The 20,366-nt window shown below is 48.9% G+C and overlaps 1 protein-coding gene across 7 annotated transcripts in view; it reads right to left on the bottom strand.

The window, feature by feature from the left end:
• PHKB (phosphorylase kinase regulatory subunit beta) overlaps nt 1-20,366 on the bottom strand; it is a 1,358,073-nt gene that overhangs the window by 582,139 nt on the left and 755,568 nt on the right. For all 7 annotated transcript variants that reach the window (XM_086945119.1, XM_086945122.1, XM_086945118.1 and 4 more), the window contains one exon: nt 7,535-7,732. In XM_086945119.1, coding sequence (XP_086801245.1) covers nt 7,535-7,732 — 198 coding nt within the window. The remainder of the gene's footprint in view (nt 1-7,534; nt 7,733-20,366) is intronic.

Consider the following 20,366-nt stretch of genomic DNA (forward strand, 5'->3'; position numbering starts at 1 on the left):
GAAAAGGAGGAAAAAGAGGAGTATTGCCCTTAAGGAATCTATTTACAACAGGGGATTTGAAAAGAGAAGGCTGATCAAGAAACCTAAGGAAGGCTGAAATGGCCGAGAAGTAGCCCTTTAGAGCGCCCAGAGCAGAGCCCTGCTGGGCCAAATAAAGGAGGAACAAGAGAACCTCAGAAAGAGGGCGGAAAGGGGATCCACAGCCTTTCCTGCACACCATGCCACAAATTTGTTCCATCTGCAGGCGTATACCGTCTTAGTGGAGGGACGCCTGGCTGCCAAGATAACATCGCAAACTTCGAGAGGCAGGTCAAACAACATCAACTGCCGCTGCTCAATCTCCACCCAAGTAGGTGAAGGCTGGACAGGTTTGGGTGGAAGACCAACCCCTGCTGCTGCGACAGAAGATCATCCCGAAGAGGCAGTCTGATAGGAGGATCGATGCTCATGTAGAGTAGCTCAGGATACCAGACTCATTGTGCCCAAACCGGAGCCACAAGAATGACTTGGGCCCGGTCGCTCTTGATCTTCAGTCCTCTGAGCAGAAGTGGTATGGGCGGAAAGGCGTAGCGAAGACTCCACTCATGACGAAAAGCGTCGCCTAGCGAGTACCGCCTTGAAAATTCCAATGTGCATTACTGCTGACATTGCACATTTTCTTCAGTGGTGAATAGATCTAACCAAGGCTCTCCCCACTGCTGAAAAAGACCTTGCACCAACTCCGAGTGAAGACGCCATTCGTGATCCATCATGCACCTGCGGCCGAGTTTGTCCGCCCTGGCATTCAGAGAACCTGCCAGGTGTTGAACCACCAGGGATATGCCCTGATGTTCCAGCCATGTCCAGAGGCGAAGGGCCTCCTGACAGAGGGTCCACGACCCCACCCGCCTTGTTTGTTGCAGTACCACATGGCGGTGGTGTGTCCGAGAACACCTGCACTACTCTTCCCCGGACAAAGGGAATGAATGCTTTGAGTGCAAGACGAATTGCCCAAAGCTCCAGAAAATTGATGTGGAGCCTGGACTCCACCGGAGACCAGAGGCTTCTGATCTCCGCCTCCCCCATGTGGCCGCCCCATCCCAGAAGTGATTCATTGGTCACGACTGTGGACTCTGGTTGAGGAAGAGAGGGAGACCTGTCGTCCACCCAATCCTGGTTTGTAAGCCACCACTGCAATTGGTGTGCAGTGCCCCCTGATATTATGCTCACTGGAACTGCAGGTCCCACTGCAGAGCTCGCATATGCCATCTGGTATGGTCCACCAGCAGGCTGCAGGAGGCCAGCAGCTGAGGGTCATCCTGGCCGAAACCCTGGATAGAGGCTGAAAGATCGGAATCATAGCCAGAATATCTCAGACTCGCTGTTTGGGACGATAAACCCTAAACTGCATCGTGTCAAGAACCGCTCCAATGAAGAGGCGCTTCTGATAGGGGGTTAGGTGTGACTTCGGCACGTTGATGGAGAACCCCTGTGAATGCAGGAGGTCGGCTGTAGTCTGGAGGTGGGAGACGACAGCCTGGGGCGAGCTCGCCCTCAACAGTCAGTCGTCGAGATAGGGGAAGACTGGAACCCCTGATCTGCGCAGATGAGCTGCGACCACCGCCATCATTTTAGTGAATACCCGAGGGGTGTTGGTAAGGCCAAAGGAGACCACAGTAAACTGAAAGTGCTCGTGGCCTACTGTGAACTGCAGGTAACGCCGCTGGGCTGGCAGGATGGGGATGTGAAAGTAAGCTTCCTGCAAGTCCAACGCTACCATCCAGTCTCCAGGGTTGAGGGCAGATAAGACCTGAGCGAGCGTCAGCATTTTGAACTTCTCCTACCAGAGGAAGCGGTTGACCTTCCCGAGATCCAAGATAGGACGCAGACCTTTGTCCTTCTTGAGCACCAGAAAGTACTGGGAATAGCAACCACGACCTACTTCTGGGGCAGGAACACACTCAATGGCTCCCTTGGCCAAGAGTGCCAAAAGTTCCTGTTTGAGAAGACATGCATGATCCTTCGACAAGCAATGGTACTGCGATGGCATGGATGGAGGGGTAGTCTCGAAGCGGAGGGAGTAGCCCATTCGGACTATTTGCAAAACCCACCTGTCTGACGTGATGGTGCGCCAGTGGGGGAGGTGATGACGCATCCTGCCGCCCACTGGCATTTGATGGCCCGGAAAGGTCGGACTAGGAGGGCTTGGAGGCTGCTGAAGAGGGAGCTGTGGTGACTGGCCCACCCGTTCGCACCTAGAACCACAATGCTGGTTCCCAATTCCCCAGCCGTGCAGAGGCTGAACAGCTTGTGCAGGCCTGTGGCCCTGGGTAGGACGTGGCGGGACACCCCTTCTGTAACCATGAAACAGGAAGAAGGCAGACTGCGCAGGGCGGGTGGAGGAGAGTCCCAAGGACCTGCCCGTAGCCCGAGAGTCCATAAAGCGCTCCAGCGTGTTGTCTGCCATGTCGCCGAAAAGACGAAGGCCATCAAAAGGCATGTCCATAAGGGTGAATTGGACATCCCCCGATAAACCAGTCAACCTCAACCAAGCGTAGCGCCGAAAGGCTACTGATGTGGAAATCGTCCTGCCTAGTGCGTCGGCGGTATCAAGCCTACAGCGGATAGTAAACTTCACTGCTTCTCTCCCCTCTGCAACTGCACGGGAAAGCACTGCCCGGGCCTCCTCTGGGCACTGGGGCAGCACCTGCGCCACCGTATCCCACACAGAGTGTGAGAGAAATTGGGTTCACAAACTTGTGAATCGCTCCTGGTGAGGTAGGGGAGATATCTAAGAACAACACAGCCTACACTACTGGCAGCATAAAGACTCTAAATCACACTCCGAGGAAAACCTAGGTTCTTTAACTGACTCATTTCTCATAGCTAAAGATTCTTATAGTAGAGAAGATTTCCTGGCTGAGGTTGAGCCTCCCTTAGATAGGCGATTGTTTTTGCAACTTTGTTACGGGATCTTACCACTAAACTTCTTCACTGATAGGTGGGTCAAAGTCCCTTGGGCTGAACACTTGCAGTGCCCGGCCTGTGGCATCCCCAAGGGGTTGTTCTTCTACTGATGATCAGTAGATAATGCTGGATATTACTTCGGTGTCGAACTTTGGGCACCAGAGAGTACAAAGTTGCCATAAGGAGTCTAGGAACAGCTCTCAGCAAGCAACTGATCTTTGTACTCACCCATTACCTGGTGGCTATTTGGAGAGGTAGGGAAAAAATGTACGCCTTTTCTGATAAGCAACCTACTGTAGCTGTAGTGACATGATGTTTTGTGCAGTCTTATGCTCTGACCCTGGATGTTCACACCTGACTGCCTCTACCCCAACCCCCCTCCCCCCTCAATTTGACTAATAACTTAGTACCCCTTAGACTAATGAGAACTGCTGCATATAAGCCTATCGTGCGTATAGGCTATAAAATAATGAGCCAGTATTTTGTTTAAATCTGTATTAATGAACATTTTAACCTATTTACCTTTTATTTTGTTTTATGTGCTTGTATGGCCTTGGACCCGAAAAAAGACTGAATATGACTGAATGCACCAGGTAGGAATATTGCAATTTCTCCATGTTTAAAGGGGGTCTAGAGGCACTTTGTTACTGGTTAGCACGTGTAAAGTGCATAAAGTTCTAAAGTCAGCAAAAATATAGGGTCCATGAAAATGTAAAAAAAATATTGTGTTCCCACACAGAAAAGGCAGATTTCATACAGAGAACGTAAACTAAAATACTAAGGAAAGGGTCCATATACACCCACCATTCACCTAAATGTGAGTCACACAAATCACGAACAATAGAAAGTAGTCAAATATGCCATTGGTACTCGATTACTAAAACCATAAGAGATTATTTAATGCTATCCTTCTCTGCAAAACCATCCCAGCTTGGAGTGGAGTGGTGTGGCTCAATGGTTAGAGGCGGCAGACCCGAAAGCAGAGAACGGCCCGGGACCAGGGTTCAATTCCCGACGCGGCAGGGTCGTGGACCAGGGTCAACGGACTCGATAATTCTCGCCTCAGTGTCTACTCTAACCAGGGATCACACTCGGCAACTCTGGGCATTAAGCTTGCCTCATCTCTACAACGGCCCCCCACAGACGCCGGGGATGCCTGGTTTCACCTTGGAGATACCCAGAAGGGACCATCTCACAGGGAAAGCCAGGACGGGTTCCCCAGCGGTCTTCAGCGCCAGGACACCCCGAGATGGGGTAACAGTGCGCTTTACAAGTATCATCATTACATTACATTACATTACATACTGCCCAGTGAAGCCATGAAGCACTAGATGTTTGTTATCATTAATACTAAAGACGTTTTGGTATCAGACAGCTCCAACTACCGCTCATCAATACTATTTTTTTTTTTTACTTGGGAGGGTAAAAAGCACAGTCAACCCAACCGAACTGAAACCACAGATCAGCAATCATTGGAAAATGTAATTTTAACCCACAGAGCAAGTGTATCAGCTTAAATAATACTTCGGGCATGTGCACACTGAGCGAAAAACGTGATGTAAATTAATAACAATCTTAAAGAGGTCAAATTATTATTTTTAAATATCTATATACAAAAATTATCTTTTTCTGTAGCCATTAGCTATGTGTATCGTTTCATCCTAGTATTTAATAAAGGACAACGTTTCTGAGAAGAAAAGCACGCAACAGTGCTGGTCAGAGTTCCATTGCATCACTAAAAGTTAATTTTGTAGAAATGTATTGATTAGTCACTGATTTTCCTTCTGTAAAAGGTTATAATTTCCACAGGTATTAGTACCCGGTAGGTGTTTGTTGGCGGGGGGGGGGGGGGGGGGGGGGGGGGGGGGGCTGTGGGTAAAGTCTATTTTGCCCACATAATACACAGAACTGTTGCTAATTTCCAAAAACTAAAATATTATCAGGATTCAATACAAAATAAACATGAAAAGCTTTAACTTGTAGCAATCAAACAAAACAAGGATGATGAAGCGAGCCTGTTTTTAATCATTTGTACTCTGAGAAAGTTAACAACAAGATTTAATCAAACGAAATGATACATTAAGGTCCTAGGTGATATTTGAAATAAATGGCAGACACAATTCTGAACTTTGAAACCTAAATCATTCAACAAATCAATAACTAGCCAAACTACTGACTTCAAGCTATCTCAAAACTGTGCACGCACAGACACAAGGACAAATCCAATTTGCGCATTATTTTAAAAGATTACTCAAATGTCGGCACATAATTCACTTACTAATAAAGCTTGTGGAATTTATCAAAAGCGAAAAAGTAGCAGCCAGAACAATGCTGCTGCAAATGCAATCATGAGGGAGGAATGTGATTAATGACAGCACAAACAGAATTCGTAGTTTCCTTTTAATGACTGGGTCCTATTATTATCATAATTCATATGTGATAGTTTGGCTTGTTTCCAAACACGTACAGAAGCGCCACAGTATGGATATAAAAACATTGCTTTATGGTGAAACTCGACCATAGCGACCGCATTAGAAGTCATACTGAGAGGAAGCTAATGGGAGCTGCTGGGTTTAGTTGCTAACTTAAAATAATGTTTGCATTTTTTAATAAACATTTTCACAGTTTTGTTAGTTTTTTTAAAATTTGAGTGACACTTTATTTTACGATGGAATATAAACAAGCATTGGCACAGCCAATAGGTCTCGCCTTTGGGACCTTGTAAGTAAAAAAAAACTGAAGTATAAGACTTCACGTTTGCATTTACTTTGTATTTAGGCTGCAGTAAATGTAAACGTGAAGTCTTAGACTTCAGTTTTTTTTTTACTTGCAAGGTCCCAAAGGCGAGACCTATTGGCCAATGCTTGGTGTGCAGGGCGTTGCACCCCAAGCCCTTCTGAAGCTCTGAAAGGTGAAAACACGTCAGTGTGGTAAACCATAGCCTGGTTGTGATCTGGCTGGCACCCTGCACATGCTGGTGAGACGTGAAGCTTTTAATTGGGTTGCTGCCTGCCTGAACAATACTGAGAAGACCTGTCCTTTGTCTTTCTAGCCTCACGCCTCCAAAATATATCTATGTCTATCTCTCCAGACGCTTGCACTAGTTGCATCAAGAAGCAGTCTCCTGCCCGTCTAGCATTTCCGTTAAGTTTCTACTTCCAGTAAGGGGAAATAACATTGGTTTAAAATAAAAAAAAAAGGCACTTGCCCAGTTAGTACAGCAGCATGAGGTCTGGCAGGGCATCTTTTCACGTGATAAAATGGTTCTGGCTGAACTAACAGAATTGCCCTGACTGCCGCCAATATAGACACAGTAGCTATGTTGTGTAAAAATGGAAATTAAACTCCTGGTAAGCCCACGAGCTTCGTCCAGTGGTATCTCTGAACATCTGTGCCTATTTTCGTATTTGCGACAAGTGTCATCTTTTGATGACTTGTACCATTCTCTGCCTTTCCTCTTCAGTTAAGGAGGACCTTGCACTGCGGACTGATTACTCGCCTCAGACATGGTCAGTAATGATTGCCCAAACTAATTTGATTAAACTTTAAATGTGTGTCTGCAGGGGGCAAAAGCCTCTGTATACGCTGAAAACACAACAGGCGATCAGTTGAAGATCAAAAGCAACAGTAGAATCGCACGCAATGACCCGGTCTGTGATGGCTGCTTTAGAAACAAGTGCTGAAAGACAAGTGTGGCCCCGCGGCCGCGAAAGTTAAAGCGACGCACAGAGTTTACCTTGCGGGAGCGAGCAGCAGCAGGTGCGATAATTACAAACAGATGGACAAGCTGCTCGCTCCAGCAAGGTAAACGCCACACATGCATGAGGGCTCATTGGGAACAGTGCAGTACATGCTCGAGTTTCCCAAAACGCCCTGAACAATTCCAAGAGGTCTCTCCTAATTAGGCAAGACCTAAAAATCTGTTTGGAGTCAATAGTTTCACAGACCTAGAGGCCTCAATTGTAATTTGTTTCGCTCATCACACCCATCCTCCTCCTCCTCCTTTCCAGTCACACCCTGGCCACAGTTCTACTGCTGTATTGCAGCTTCCAGCAGCCGCTCCTCTGCTATGGTGGAGGAACGTTGTCCCCCTGCCAGCAGCAGCAGCTGCAAAACTTTGAAGATAAAATGATAATAAGCCATGTTTATTATTGTTTTATTTTTCCCCTACCTTGTAGTCTGGGGGGGGGGGGCAGTGCCACAGGATGACAGGTATTGGGGGGGGGGGGGGGGAGTGGTGGGCACTGCCTTCAGTGCGCATGACTGATTGGCCGGTCAAAGTGTCAAGAGTACTAAAGCGGTCTCCAACCCGAGCTGCATTGGAGACAGCAGGCACAGCCTAGCCTCCCAGTCTCCCTGGGAGAGCACATCGAGGGCACTCGGGCCAATCCAGATGCTGTTCTCATGCTGTGAGAGCAGAGTCAGGATTGGCCACAGTGGAGCCAGAAGAGCAGCGATGCGGTGTGATTCAGGTATGTTTCTTTTTGACATGTTTTTGTTTAGTTTAACTTTTTGTTTTAGCGTCAGACGCGACTGAGCTTGACCTATCTTGCTTCCTGTATGTAATACAGCAGTACTCCAAATATACCTTAATCTCTGCAGGCTTGTAGTACCGTCTGTTCATGTCTTCCAGCGCTGTCCTGTAGCCATCTCGCAAGAATCGCTTGAAACCATACTTTCCTTTAAGTTTTCGGACAATCTTATCCAGAGTTTGACTGTACAAAGCATCATCGTCCACGGCGAATGCTGGATAACTAATGCAGGGAAGAAGGGCTGCATCTGTATTCTAGAAAAAGAGAAGCTCCCGTTAGTTTATGGTACAGAACCTGCAATCTAAGGCAACTCAACAAATTAATCTTGCTGTAACAGAACCCATGACAATGGTTTAAAGACCTGAAGTTAACCTCTTATAAGAGAAACATCTACTTTCTACGAACAAGCACCTTGATGTTTCATAATAATACCTTGTTTTTTAGAATTATAGAGGGTTGCAAGGAGGTAGGGTATGAGGGGCAAGAGCTATTGCATTTGTGACTTTACAGGAACACAAATCCACTGAAACCAAACAAAACATGGAATTTCGTGATGCCTTAGTAATCACACTTTTGGCCAAAATCTTTTTTTGATCCTAAGCATGCTTGTATATAGAAAACAGCTATTATTTGTTATTTTTTAAATGTAAGTTCAGTTATTTAACTGAACAGCAAAACAAATGAATTGCAAGGGACTCCCAAGGATCTGTCCTCCAACGGTTTCCATTAGACCAATGATCATTTGGCAACCCTAGCAATCACACTGAACAGTACATTGATAAATCTCAAACCGGTAAAAAAATGTTTTAAAAGATTTCTAGCTATGGTCGAACAGAAGTGAATGGACATTATTTCTAGATTCAGAATTCATGATTTAGTCAAACCTAATGCCCATCACAGCGAAATATAACCAAGTCGTTGGGTAGCACCAGCCTGTAGGCATCCAAACAAACCTAGTACACAAAGGCAAATTTATTTTTATCAACGCTATAAGGCAGGGTATACCCTGTAGGTGCAATAAAACATTGGTCACACACTCCATCAGTAGACTGGAACGTCAAATCATGGTTCATGGACAATAACCCATTTTGAAAAGCTTCGACACTTATTTCAGCAGAGTTTCACAAACGATTGGCAAATCCGAACCGTCTACGGTTGTAAGTTAGTTCTCAGATATTTACACACACATTGCGGTTTCACACTCTATTAGTAGCCATGAACATCTATGCTGTCACTGAGTGCAATGTATAACCTGAATAGTTATCAGACTTGACCGTATCTGTGATTGTAGCTGCGGGCTTTCAGTATAGATGCCTGTGTTGCCATCACAGCTACATTTTTAGAGTGTTATCTCTGCAGCCCTGAGTGGCAATATCCCTAGATTATATTTTAGAGCCATAATAAAAGTTTCAATGTTTAGATTGCTCCTCCCAATTGAAAAAGACACAATAAGAGTCTTGACTGGTGCATAAAGCAGCAAAAGGCTGTGGGGGTCAGGAAGTGACATTTCCCATTACACTCATAAGAAGCTTTGCTTTTTATTACAGCAACAAACTCAGAACAGAATCACACATAACATGGTGTGAAACTAGAGAGTTACTCAGAAGAGTACCTTTGCTTGGTTTGGTGTATATTCATGCAGTAGTTTTTGAGATATCATTTGAATTAGGAGTTGGTTTGATTTCCAGGGGGCAAATTATTATCTTGACAGCTGAAAATTTGTTTTTGATTTGCTATTAACTTTGGCACGGTTTGAATAATTTGCATGAAAGATGGCAAATGTCTAACAATTTGGGTTTACTCTCTGTACTTTTAGATTTGTACAGATTCATCAAGGGGAGCACCGCTTAAAGGGGATGCTCGAATAGCGTGTATTTGGTAATCACCGACACACTGTTTGACCAATCCATATGAAATATGGCAATAATGTAACATATTTAGTTTTATGCGGATATGTCAAGTTTCGAGCAGATTCATAAAGGGGGGTTAACAATTTTATGTGCTAATAACTTTACATGAAATATAGCATGTCAAGTCCAATGCAAACATCTCACGTTTAATGGAGATTAGTCATATAAATGGATGGATATACAGACAGACACAGCAGAAACATGCACGTAAAGCACAAGTTACTTACCTTCGGTAACAATATATCTGTAAGAAACATTAGTGTTAGATTCTTACCTTAGAATATCCCCAGGCGTCAGATTGGATCCGGAAAGTTTTTGTCAGCAGTACCCTTGCGCGTCGATAGGCGTTGTCTGCGGCTCCGCTTCCGTGTCGTAATCCCCGGGATGACGTTGTCGGAGTACTTAGATGCCGCCCTTGCGCACTGACGTCAGTTCTGTACACAGCTTTCCGCACCAGAAACGCAGAGCCATGATAGAAACCAACGCTGGTGCCATGAAACTAGGTCCCTGGAGGATGGGTGTGGCGGTAAGGAATCTAACACTAACTAATGTTTCTTACAGATATATTGTTACCGAAGGTAAGTAACTTGTGCATCTGAAAGAAACACGTTAGTGTTAGATTCCTTACCTTAGAACAGATACCCCACCAATACCAACCCCGGTGGTGGGTCTGTGAATCAAGATCACACCAGAAAGTCATGGAGAACGGAACAGCCGAAAAAGCCATCTCTCCGGACTTGGCTGTCCAGGCAGTAGTGCCTAGCAAACGTGTGCAGTAAGGTCGACGTAGCTGACTGACAGATGTCCTGCAAGGGGACTCCCCGACCCAGGGCAGTAGTAGCAGCTGTGGCCAGAGTGGAATGGGCGCGCAGCCCCCCAGGAGGCTCCATTTTTGCCAAAGAGTAGCAAACCTTGATTCACAAGACGACCCACGGAGAGATGGTCCGCTTGTGCACCGCCCGTCCCTTCTTAGCGCCCACTTAACCAACAAAGAGCTGTTCGTCCACCCGAAACTGGCATGTGCGATCTAGATAGAAGGAGAGTGCACGTTTTGGGTCCAGACGGTGGAGCCTCTCTTCCTCTTTCAAGGGATGCGGAGGCGGAAAGAAGGTGGGCAAGGTGATGGACTGCCCAATATAAAAGGGTGTGACCACCTTGGGCAGGAAAGAAGGACGAGTCCTCAGAACAACCTCGTCCGGATGGACAGAGAGGAAAGGAGGTTTAGAAGATAGAGCTTGGAGCTCACTCACTCTCCTGGCAGAGGTGATGGTAACCAGGAATGCAGTTTTAAGAGTCAGAAGACTAGGAGGACAGTTATGAAGTGGCTCAAAGGGAGCGCACATCAGATCCGTTAGTACAAGATTCAAGTCCCACTGAGGCATCACGAAGAGAACAGGAGGAAACATGTGTGTGATGCCTTTCAAGAATCTATTTACAACAGGGAACTTGAAAAGGGAAGGCTGATCAGGAAGCCTTAAGAAGGCTGAAATGGCCGAGAGGTAGCCCTTGATAGTGCCCAGAGCAGACCCGTGCTGGGCAAGAGAAAGAAGGAAGAGGAGAACCTCTGAAAGGAGGGCAGAGAGTGGATCCACAGCCTTTGCTGTGCACCATGCCACAAATTTGTTCCACCTGCAGGCGTATACAGTTTTTGTGGAGGGACGCCTGGCTGCCAGAATCACATTACAGACTTCAGGAGGCAAGTCAAATGGCCTCAATTGCCGCCGCTCAATCTCCATGCAAGTAGGTGGAGACTGGACAGGTTCGGGTGGAAAACGGTCCCCTGCTGCTGCGACAGAAGGTCCTCCTGAAGAGGCAGACGAATCGGGGGATCGACTGACATGCTGAGTAGCTCGGGATACAAGTATCTTCGTGCCCAGTCCGGAGCCACAAGTATGACTTGGACCCGGTCTCGCTTGATCTTCTTCAGGACTCTGGGCAGGAGTGGTATAGGCGGAAAGGCGTATAATAGACCGCAGCTCCACTTGCGACGAAAAGCGTCGCTGAGCGAGTGCCGCCTTGGAAATTCCAACGCGAAGAACTGATGACATTGCACGTTCTCTTCGGTGGCGAATAGACGTAACCAAAGCTCTCCCCACTGAAAGAGACCTCGTGCCACGTCCGAGTTCAGATGCCATTCGGGATCTATGATGCACCGGCGGCTGAGTTCATCCGCCCTGGCGTTCAGGGAACCTGCCAGGTGTTGAACCACCAGGGTGACGCCCTGGTGTTCCAGCCATGTCCAGAGGCGCAGAGCCTCCTGACAAAGGGTCCACGACCCGATCCTGCCCTGTTTGTTGCAGTACCACATGGCCGTGGTGTTGTACGTTAACATCTGCACTACACTTCCCAGGACAGAGGGAAGGAATGCCTTCAGTGCAAGTCGGATCGCCCGCAGCTTCAGAAGGTTGATATGGAGCCGGGACTCTGCCAGAGACCAGAGGCCTCTGATCTCCGCCTCTCCCATGTGGCCCTCCCATCCCAGGGGGATGCATTCGTCACTACTACGTGCTCCGGTTGGGGTAGGGAGAGGGTTCTGCCGCTGACCCAATCGCGGTTCGTGAGCCACCGCTGCAACTGACTCGCAGTGCCCTCCGAGATCAGGATGTGGTCGGACAGGTTGTTCTGATGCTGTGCCCACTAAAACTTCATATCCCACTGCAGAGCCAGCATCCGCCGCCTGGGGTGATGCACCAGAAGAATGCAGGAGGCCATCAGCCCCAGGAGACGCAGCGTCAATCTGACCGAAACCATGGATAAAGGCTGAAAGATCGGAATCAGAGCCTGAATATCCAAACCCACTGTTCAAGGGGGATAAACCCAAAACTGCGCCGAGTCCAGAACCGCTCAGATGAAAAGGAGCTTCTGAGAGGGGCACAGGTGTGACTGACACGTTGATGGAGAACCCCAGCGAGTGCAGGAAGTCGGCCGTAGTCTGGAGGTGGGAGACGACTGTTTAGGGCGAGCCCGCCTTCAAAATCCAATCATCGAGATAGGGGAAAACTGAAACCCCTGATCTGCGCAGATGAACTGCGACCACCGCTACCATTTTTGTGAACACCCGAGGGGCGCTGGTAAGCCCGAAGGGGAGCACGGTAAACTAAAAGTGCTTGTGGCCTACCGTGAACCGCATGTAGCGCCGGTGGGCCGGCAGGACGGGATGTAGAAATATGCGCCCTGCAAGTCCAACGCTATCATCCAGTCTCCAGGGTCCAGGGCAGCTAGGACCTGAGCCAAAGTCAGCATCTTGAACTTCTCCTTCCGGAGGAAGCAGTTGAGGCACCGGAGGTCCAAGATAGGGCGTAGGCCTCCTTTGCCCTTCTTGGTTACCAGAAAGTAGTGGGAGTAGCAACCACGTCCTACTTCAGGGCCAGGAACGCGCTCGATGGCTCCCTTGGCCAAGAGGGCCATAACTTCCTCCTGCAGAAGTTGCAAGTGATCCCCCGACATGCGGTGGTACTGCGGTGGCATGGCTGTCAGGGTCGCCTCCAAGGGGAGGGAGTAGCCCCTTCGGACGATTTGCAGCACCCACCTGTCCGATGTGAGTGAGCGCCAGTGGAGGAGGTGATGGCGGACCTGAAAGCTCGGACTAGGAAGGCTTTGAGGCCGATGCTGCGGGAGCGGATGTGGACTGGATTTGCCGTTGTCCCCCGGCACCGCCACGGCGGGTACCAAGTCCGTGGCCACGTTGAGGCTGGTTCTGCGGCCTGTGGATTGCAGGACGTGTGGGGGTGCCCCTTTCTTGGCCACGAAAGAGGCGAAAAGCAGAAGTTTTCTGGCGCTTGCCAGACAAGCCCAAGGACTTGGCCGTAGCCCTGGAGTCCTTGAAACGCTCAAGCGCACTGTCTGCTTTGCCGCCAAAGAGGCGACGGCCATCGAAGGGCATGTCCATGGCCTGGACATCGCCTGAGAAATTGGCAGACCTCAGCAGGCGTGGCAGCGAACCGCCACAGTCGTGGAAATCGCCCTTCCCAGCGAGTCTGTGTTATCCAGTCTACACCTGATAGAATAACGTGCTGCATCCCGCCCCTCCGCAAGGGCTTGGGCGAGCCGGGACCGGGCCTCCTCCGGGCACTGGGGCAGCACGTCCGCAACCTTGTCCCACAAGGAGTGGGTATAACGGCCTAAAAGGCAAGCAGTGTCGATAGACCGCAATCCCAAACTCAGTAAGGAGAACAGCTTCTTGCCAAACTGATCAAACCTTTTGGATTCCCGATCCGGGGGAGTGGTCGGGAATGCGGTCTGGGACGTAGATGCCAGGATCAACAGGCTCTCGGGGGAGGGGTGTACGGACAGAAAGCTAGGGTCACCCTGAGCCGGGCTGTGGCGTCGGGCCAGGTTCCGATCCACAGGGGGCACTATGGAGGGCTTGGACCAGGTGCCAATCAGAAGGTCCGTGAGTGCCTCATTGAACGGCAGCAGAGGCTCTGAGGAGCTTACTGGCGGCTGAAGCATTTCAGTGAGGCGGTTAGTCCTCACGGCCACAGCAGGGAGCTCAAGAGCCAAGGCCTTGGCTGCCCTGCGCAACACCACTCCATAGGTAGCACCTTCCTCTGTAGCCACGGAGGGAGGAGAGATGAATCCATTGTCGGGCGGAGTGTCCAAACCACTTCCCCTAGCTCATCTGCCCAGTCCTGGCTCATCTGGCACTGAGGGTCCTCAGACCCCTCCCAGTCCTCTCATTCATCCGTGTCCTGGTATACAGGCTGGAATGACGGAGCCGGTTGTAGGTGAAGGCTTCACCCATCGACGCTGGAGACCGCGCCAAGCCCATCAGAGGAGTCTGAAGGTCAACTGGCGTCGACCGGGATCCGCGCACGGATCCCAGGTGGGCCGATGGCGTCGGGACCGAAGTCGTCGATGGCGCCGGGGCCGAAGCACCCGATGGCACCGGGGCCAGAGCCACCGGCCCGCCGAGGCCCCCAGTTGGACCTGCGGGGCCCGAAGGCGCACCAGCAGGACTCAACGGAGGGAAGTGAGTCCTCATGGCAATGAGAAAGTCTCGAATTTCCATGGGTGTCGCTCGCAGGCCAGGGACCGCTGGGTATGGGCCTGGAGGCGGCGCTGGTAGCTCCGACGGAGCCGAGTGGGTGGTGTCGCCCGAACCCTCAGCTGCGATATGCGAGTCGCGAGGTGAGTAAGAAGAGCGATGACGCCTCTTCGACGACTTCTTGGAGTGCCTCGACTTACCGAAGGACTTGGAGCCCAACGAGTGATGACGTTGACTCGTCGAGCGACGACTGCCGGATCTCGAGTAGCTTGCGGGACCGCTCCCACCTAGCTTTCGACGTCAAGGCCCGGCAGTCGGGGCATGACTTGTCGTCGTGGTCCGCACCGAGGCAGTAGAGACACCGATGGTGGGGGTCGGTCACCGACATCAGGCGGTGACAGGCGTCGCACAGCTTGAAGCCAGGCATCCCTACGGCACCAGGAGTCGAAGACAACTCGAAAAAGAGATCCAAAATAGATCCAAAAGTTAGTCAAAAAATGACTAAGAGTATTGCTCTTCCCGGATCTGTGCTTGCTGGCGTGGAAAAAAGAAGAACTGACATCAGCGCACGAGGGCGGCTTCTAAGTACTCCGACGACGTCATCCCGGCTATCACGACGCCAATGACGGACGCAGAGCAGCAGACGATGCCTACCGACGCGCAAGGGTACTGCTGACGAAAACTTTCAGGGTCCAGTCTGACGCCTGGGTATATTCTAAGGTAAGGAATCTAACACTAACGTGTTTCTTTCTGATATGTTAAGCAGAAACTAACAATTAGATCCTGATATGCGACATGCTAAGGAGTTGGGGAACTGCCAGCCATGGTGGTGTCAAACATGGTAGCACTAGGGTAATCCTGGCATGTCTCAGAGATAGAGTTTTATCCCCAACGATTCACAAAAGAAAGCAACAATAGTTTGAAGCTAAATAAAATTTTATCTGTCATAATGCAAAAGCTAGTCTCAAAAGGAAATATTGGCACAAATGTACTCGGACTTCTTTTTAATCATCAGACTTTGACCCAAAACAAGAGACAGAAAAGCAGCAAAAGGGCAAATGAGAAACAGAAAGATGGAAAAACATTGGCAAAGTGTGAAAGCAGGGGTGCAATTGAACCTATAGGAATGTTATATAGAGGCAACAACAGTATATTGATGGATGAAAAAGGCAGGAGGTGAAAAAAAGACTAGACAGCCTTGACATTCAGCAACCCCAACATTCAGCCGCGGCGTCAATCGACTTCTTATTAAATTTGGGCCCAGGCACTTATTCTTTTACATTTTAAATACGGAGAACATGTGAACATATGCCATGTTACCATGTTATTCCCCTTGTCATGCAGTGTTGGACAGGCCCCATGAAGGGCTCGCTCCCTCCCCGCATGACAAGGCCCGGACACCGGCCCTCCAGGTGCTACCCACAAGAAGCAACCCGCACCCCGTCCCCTACGGGACTCCTGCCCCCGGACATCTTCGTATCATTGGGCCGGACCACTGTCAGCTCCATTGCCCGGCCCGGCCGCCATCTTGGACACTGCACCACGAGGCCGCGTGGCCTCAACTCGACCCTAACCCTGGGCCTGGCCAGGCCCCGACATCCCGGCACCACCATCCACCCAGGAGGTGAACGGACCACTTGGCAGGTCAATGGGAGAAAGAAGTGTCGATGGCTCTCCCCCGCCAGGTGCCGATCGCCCCAGCTTCCCCGGGCGCTGGCTCCACCCCCCTGCTGGGTGTCTGGACTCCCTCATCCCGGACCTCCAAGTGCGAGGGTCCGGACATCAAAGGGCGCCAGACCTATAACTGGGGCAGCTCCAGAGCAAGAAGGCAGTTGTATCCTGGAGTCGAGAGACACCGTGAAGAACTCATCCTTGACGGACTACTGGCGCTGCCGTAGCCCTGCCTTGTGAACTATCGTCCTGCCTGCTGGCGCTGCCGCAACCTTCTGCATCCTTCATCCTCGTCGGGACCTGCTGGCGCTGCCGCGGACCGTTGTAACCACCACCTTCACCGGGACCTGCTGGCGCTGCCGCGGACCGTCGCTACCTACGATCATCTCGGGACCTGCCGGCGCTGCCGCGGCCCGTCCACCTAGAACACCGAGCTCGAGGATTGTGAGCTATCCATCATATCATCGCATCTACCAGATTGGTAACAAGACTGTCCCGCTACCCCCTTTCCCCACCAAGAGACTAGAATCGAGGGGACCCCTGAGTCCTGACCTCCTTGTACCATTCTATCGTACTTCAAGATTGCTTATAAAGAACGTTAAACCTTATCCTTGTGTGGTGTACATCTGTGGGGGGGAAGTTACTCGTCTGTACGATCGCTGGAGACGGCTCTCCCCGGAGACCTCTCCCCTTGTCCTCGGCCGACCCTCCAGGTCCGTCTAACATGCAGCAAAACTCAAAAGATGCAGGAGTACTGCACCAAGAAAGGTATCAGTATTTCCCTGGTGTGATACTACAGCATCAAAAAGTGCAGGACTCATAATGGGCCCGTAAAGAATACCAAGGATGAAAAACATCCAAGATGCATCAGGTCAGACTCCATTACTTAATTCAATGGATTACAGAAAACACTTACTACAGGTTAAGGAGGGAGAGTGGCATCAATATAAAACAAATATATACTCCCAGAATTAAAGATTTATAAAATAATGTGCCTGACCTTTTACATTTATGTGCACGCATTTCTTTTGTACATAGTATGAAATCATAATCTAAACAGTGTAGAAAGCTCTCTATATCGTTCCAATTTTAGTATAAGTGCCGCAGAAGTGGAGGACACGTACATTTGTGAAGCCTTCCATATTTTTACACGGGCTCCCTGTTGCTAAGAAGATACAGTTTAAGGTCCAATGAATAGCTCATTGTGTGATGCACAGTAAGGGCCCGCAGCTATTACAACACCTGGTTCGTCCCTACATCCCCAGTACAACATTGTGTTCTACTGCTCTATGTTTACTAACAATTCCTTATGTTAAAAAAAATTAAGAATTAGTGGTAGGTCTTTTGACTGCCTGGTTCCTAAATTATGGCATTCACTGCTTATCAATCAAAAAGACGAATTAAGCTTTGGGAAGTGTTTGAAATGAGGGTCTTTAGTTGGCAGAGGTAGGAACCTTTGCCCAAATAGGGATCCTTGCTTCTAGTCAGGGTAAGGGGGATACACTTCTAAAATAACCTCTGCTCACCCCCTTGGTAGCTTGGCACGAGCAGACAAGCTCATCTCTGAGGCAGTATGTAAAGCATTTGTGAACACATACAGTGATACAGTGAAAACACTACAAATGGACACCACACCAGTTTAGAAAAATAAGTAATCCTTATCTGAACCAAAACAAGACCAAACAACAAGGATCCACAAGACTGTAATAAAAATATGACTTTCAGATGGTATACATAGTTCAGTTCAAGCAATTTGCAGATGCAACACTTTTCTCACAATGTACCTGGGATGCGCCACGACAACAAACAAAACGGGCCGCAATGAAGGTGATGCGGCGGTTCCTTACACTTAGGGAAGGTGATGCGTCGGTTCCTTACTCCAGGGGAGGTGATGTGTTGGTTCCTTATTGCAGCGCAGGGGAGTTGAGGCGTCTATTCCTTACCGGAGAGGAGTTAATGCATCGATTTCTTACTGAATGGGGTATTGATGAATCTGTTTCTTACTGCGTCCCCCAACAATGCGACAGACTTGGCGCCTCGATGCAATGAGATCATCCGGTACGAGTGAACTCTTGCAGCCGCACAGCAGGCCTTGCGGCGAAACCGGTGCGTTGGTCTCGGACTACGGAAATCGGTGCGCTCGATGCGGCATGCAGCGGTTTCTAAAGCCGCGGCAGGCGCTGCAACAGTTTCTTCGGAGATGCGTTGGAAACAGGTGCGGACGCATCTCGCGTCTTCGAAGTTGCGTTACTTTTCCACCTTCGAGTGAGAAACAGTCTCCAGAGGTCCAAAACAACAGCAGGCACCTCTTTGCAGATCAGAACTCCCAGCAAGGAAGTTCAGGGTAGCTGGTGGGGAAGTCTTTGTGTCCCTGAGACTTCAGAACAGGAGGCAAGCTCAGTTGCAAGCTCTTGGAGACCTTTTCTTCAAGCAGGTGAGAAAGCAAACAGCGAAGTCCTTTTCTCCTTTCCTTGGCAGCAAGTAGCCACTGCAGGCCAACCCCAGACAGCAAACAGCACAAGGTCAGTATTCCTCCTCTGCTTCTCCGGTTCTTCTCCTTGGCAAAGGTTCCTCTTCATTCCCAGAAGAGTCTGGGCCCTCTTTTTTTACACCAAAATCCTTTGTTCTCTGAGGGCAGAGAGTTTCTGTACGCAGCCAAAACCAGTTCTGTCCTCACTAGTGCAGCTTCCTGGCAGGAGGTGGAGACAGCATTGTTGAAGACAAACCAGACCCATTCAGGTGAAAGGAAATCTCCTCCCCTACTCTAAAGGCAGCCCAGATCTATTCAGCCCAGCCCTGGCTCATCAGACTTCTGGAGCCGCTGCCTCTCTCCAGCCCCGGTCTTCAAAAAATTAGACATGCAATACACAAACCTAGCAGAGGCACACTGGATGGTTAGGCAAGAAAATACCTACTTTCTAAAAGTGGTATTTTCACACACAGAATGTAAAAATCACCCTCACTAAAAGATGCATTTTAACATTCTGAGTTCAGGCATATCATACTTTATTTTTCTACCTTGTTCCCAGGGCCAGTTGTTTATAAGATGTTACAAACTAACTCCCCATTCTGTCCTATGGGAACAGGTAGCCTTGCAATAGTGAAAATGAAATTGGCAGTAATTCACTATCAAGACATGCTACACACATCAGAGCATGTCTTACCATTTACATACAATGCACCGTGCCCACAGGGGTACCTTGGGCCTACCGTAGGGGTGACTAATATTTAGAAAAGGGAAGGTTTAGGGACTGGCAAGTGTGTGCAGTTGCCAGGTCGACATGGTAGTCCAGACTGCACACAGGCTCAGCAATGGCAGGCCAGAGTTACGTTTTACAGGCTGCTTCTATGGGTGGCACAATCAGTGCTGCAGCCCTCTAGCAGCATTTGATTTACAGGCCCTGGGCACATACAGTACACTATACTAGGGTCTGACCAGTAAATCAAATATGCCAATCATGGCATCACTTATCTATAACAACAATTTAGAAAGGGATCACTTGCACTTTGGGCTTGAACAGCAGTGGTAAAGTGCCCAAAGCATCTAGACCAGCAAAACGGAGTCCACCACACAGCAAAAACACAGGAGGCAACATAAAATGGAAGGGAGAACCACGCCAATGGTGCAGGTCTAACAAGAAGTTGTTGAAAACTTTGCTGTTTACTTAATCCTCTTTCAGAATATGGGCACAGATATAATTTGTTAGCACTGGGAGGCCCACTTGGTATCCATACACTCTAGAAATGCCAATAACAGAACATAACATAATAGAATAGAATAGAAAGCAAAGTTGTACCCTCCTCGGCACCACCAAAGGGGGTATAAACAGCCAGATTTTGAAAGGTTATGTCCATGTCATCCATTTTACAACACTGAGAAGTAAAAAGGGTTCTGCACATATTGCGAACACCCATGGGTACGTTAAACCATTCCCCACTTTAAATTAAGTGTTTTTTTAATCCTCTTATTTTATGTATCGATTCCTTCATCAGGGTTGAACAACCTTGATGAAGAAGAAAAAATAAAGAATACCACTACATACAAAGTAGGATGGTTAATAAGGAAAAATTAGGCAAAATGGGCTTGTTTGTTAGCGAGAGGTGCACTCAAGCAAATGATAACACTGCATACACCTAAAAGTACATCGAGACACCTGAACTGAATCTAAGATACAGTAACCTTAGATTGAGCAGACATTCATTTATTAAGAATTAACTTAATCCTTATGGATTGCTCGAATGAGGTATCTAAATGGGATGGTTATTCGACTTTGCCTCTTTCTAAAGAGGTAGCAGGCGCTGGAACTGACTGCACGTTAT

The sequence above is a fragment of the Lissotriton vulgaris genome, chromosome 12 (genome assembly GCF_964263255.1).
Source record: "Lissotriton vulgaris chromosome 12, aLisVul1.2, whole genome shotgun sequence".
Taxonomy (NCBI): Eukaryota; Metazoa; Chordata; class Amphibia; order Caudata; family Salamandridae; genus Lissotriton; species Lissotriton vulgaris.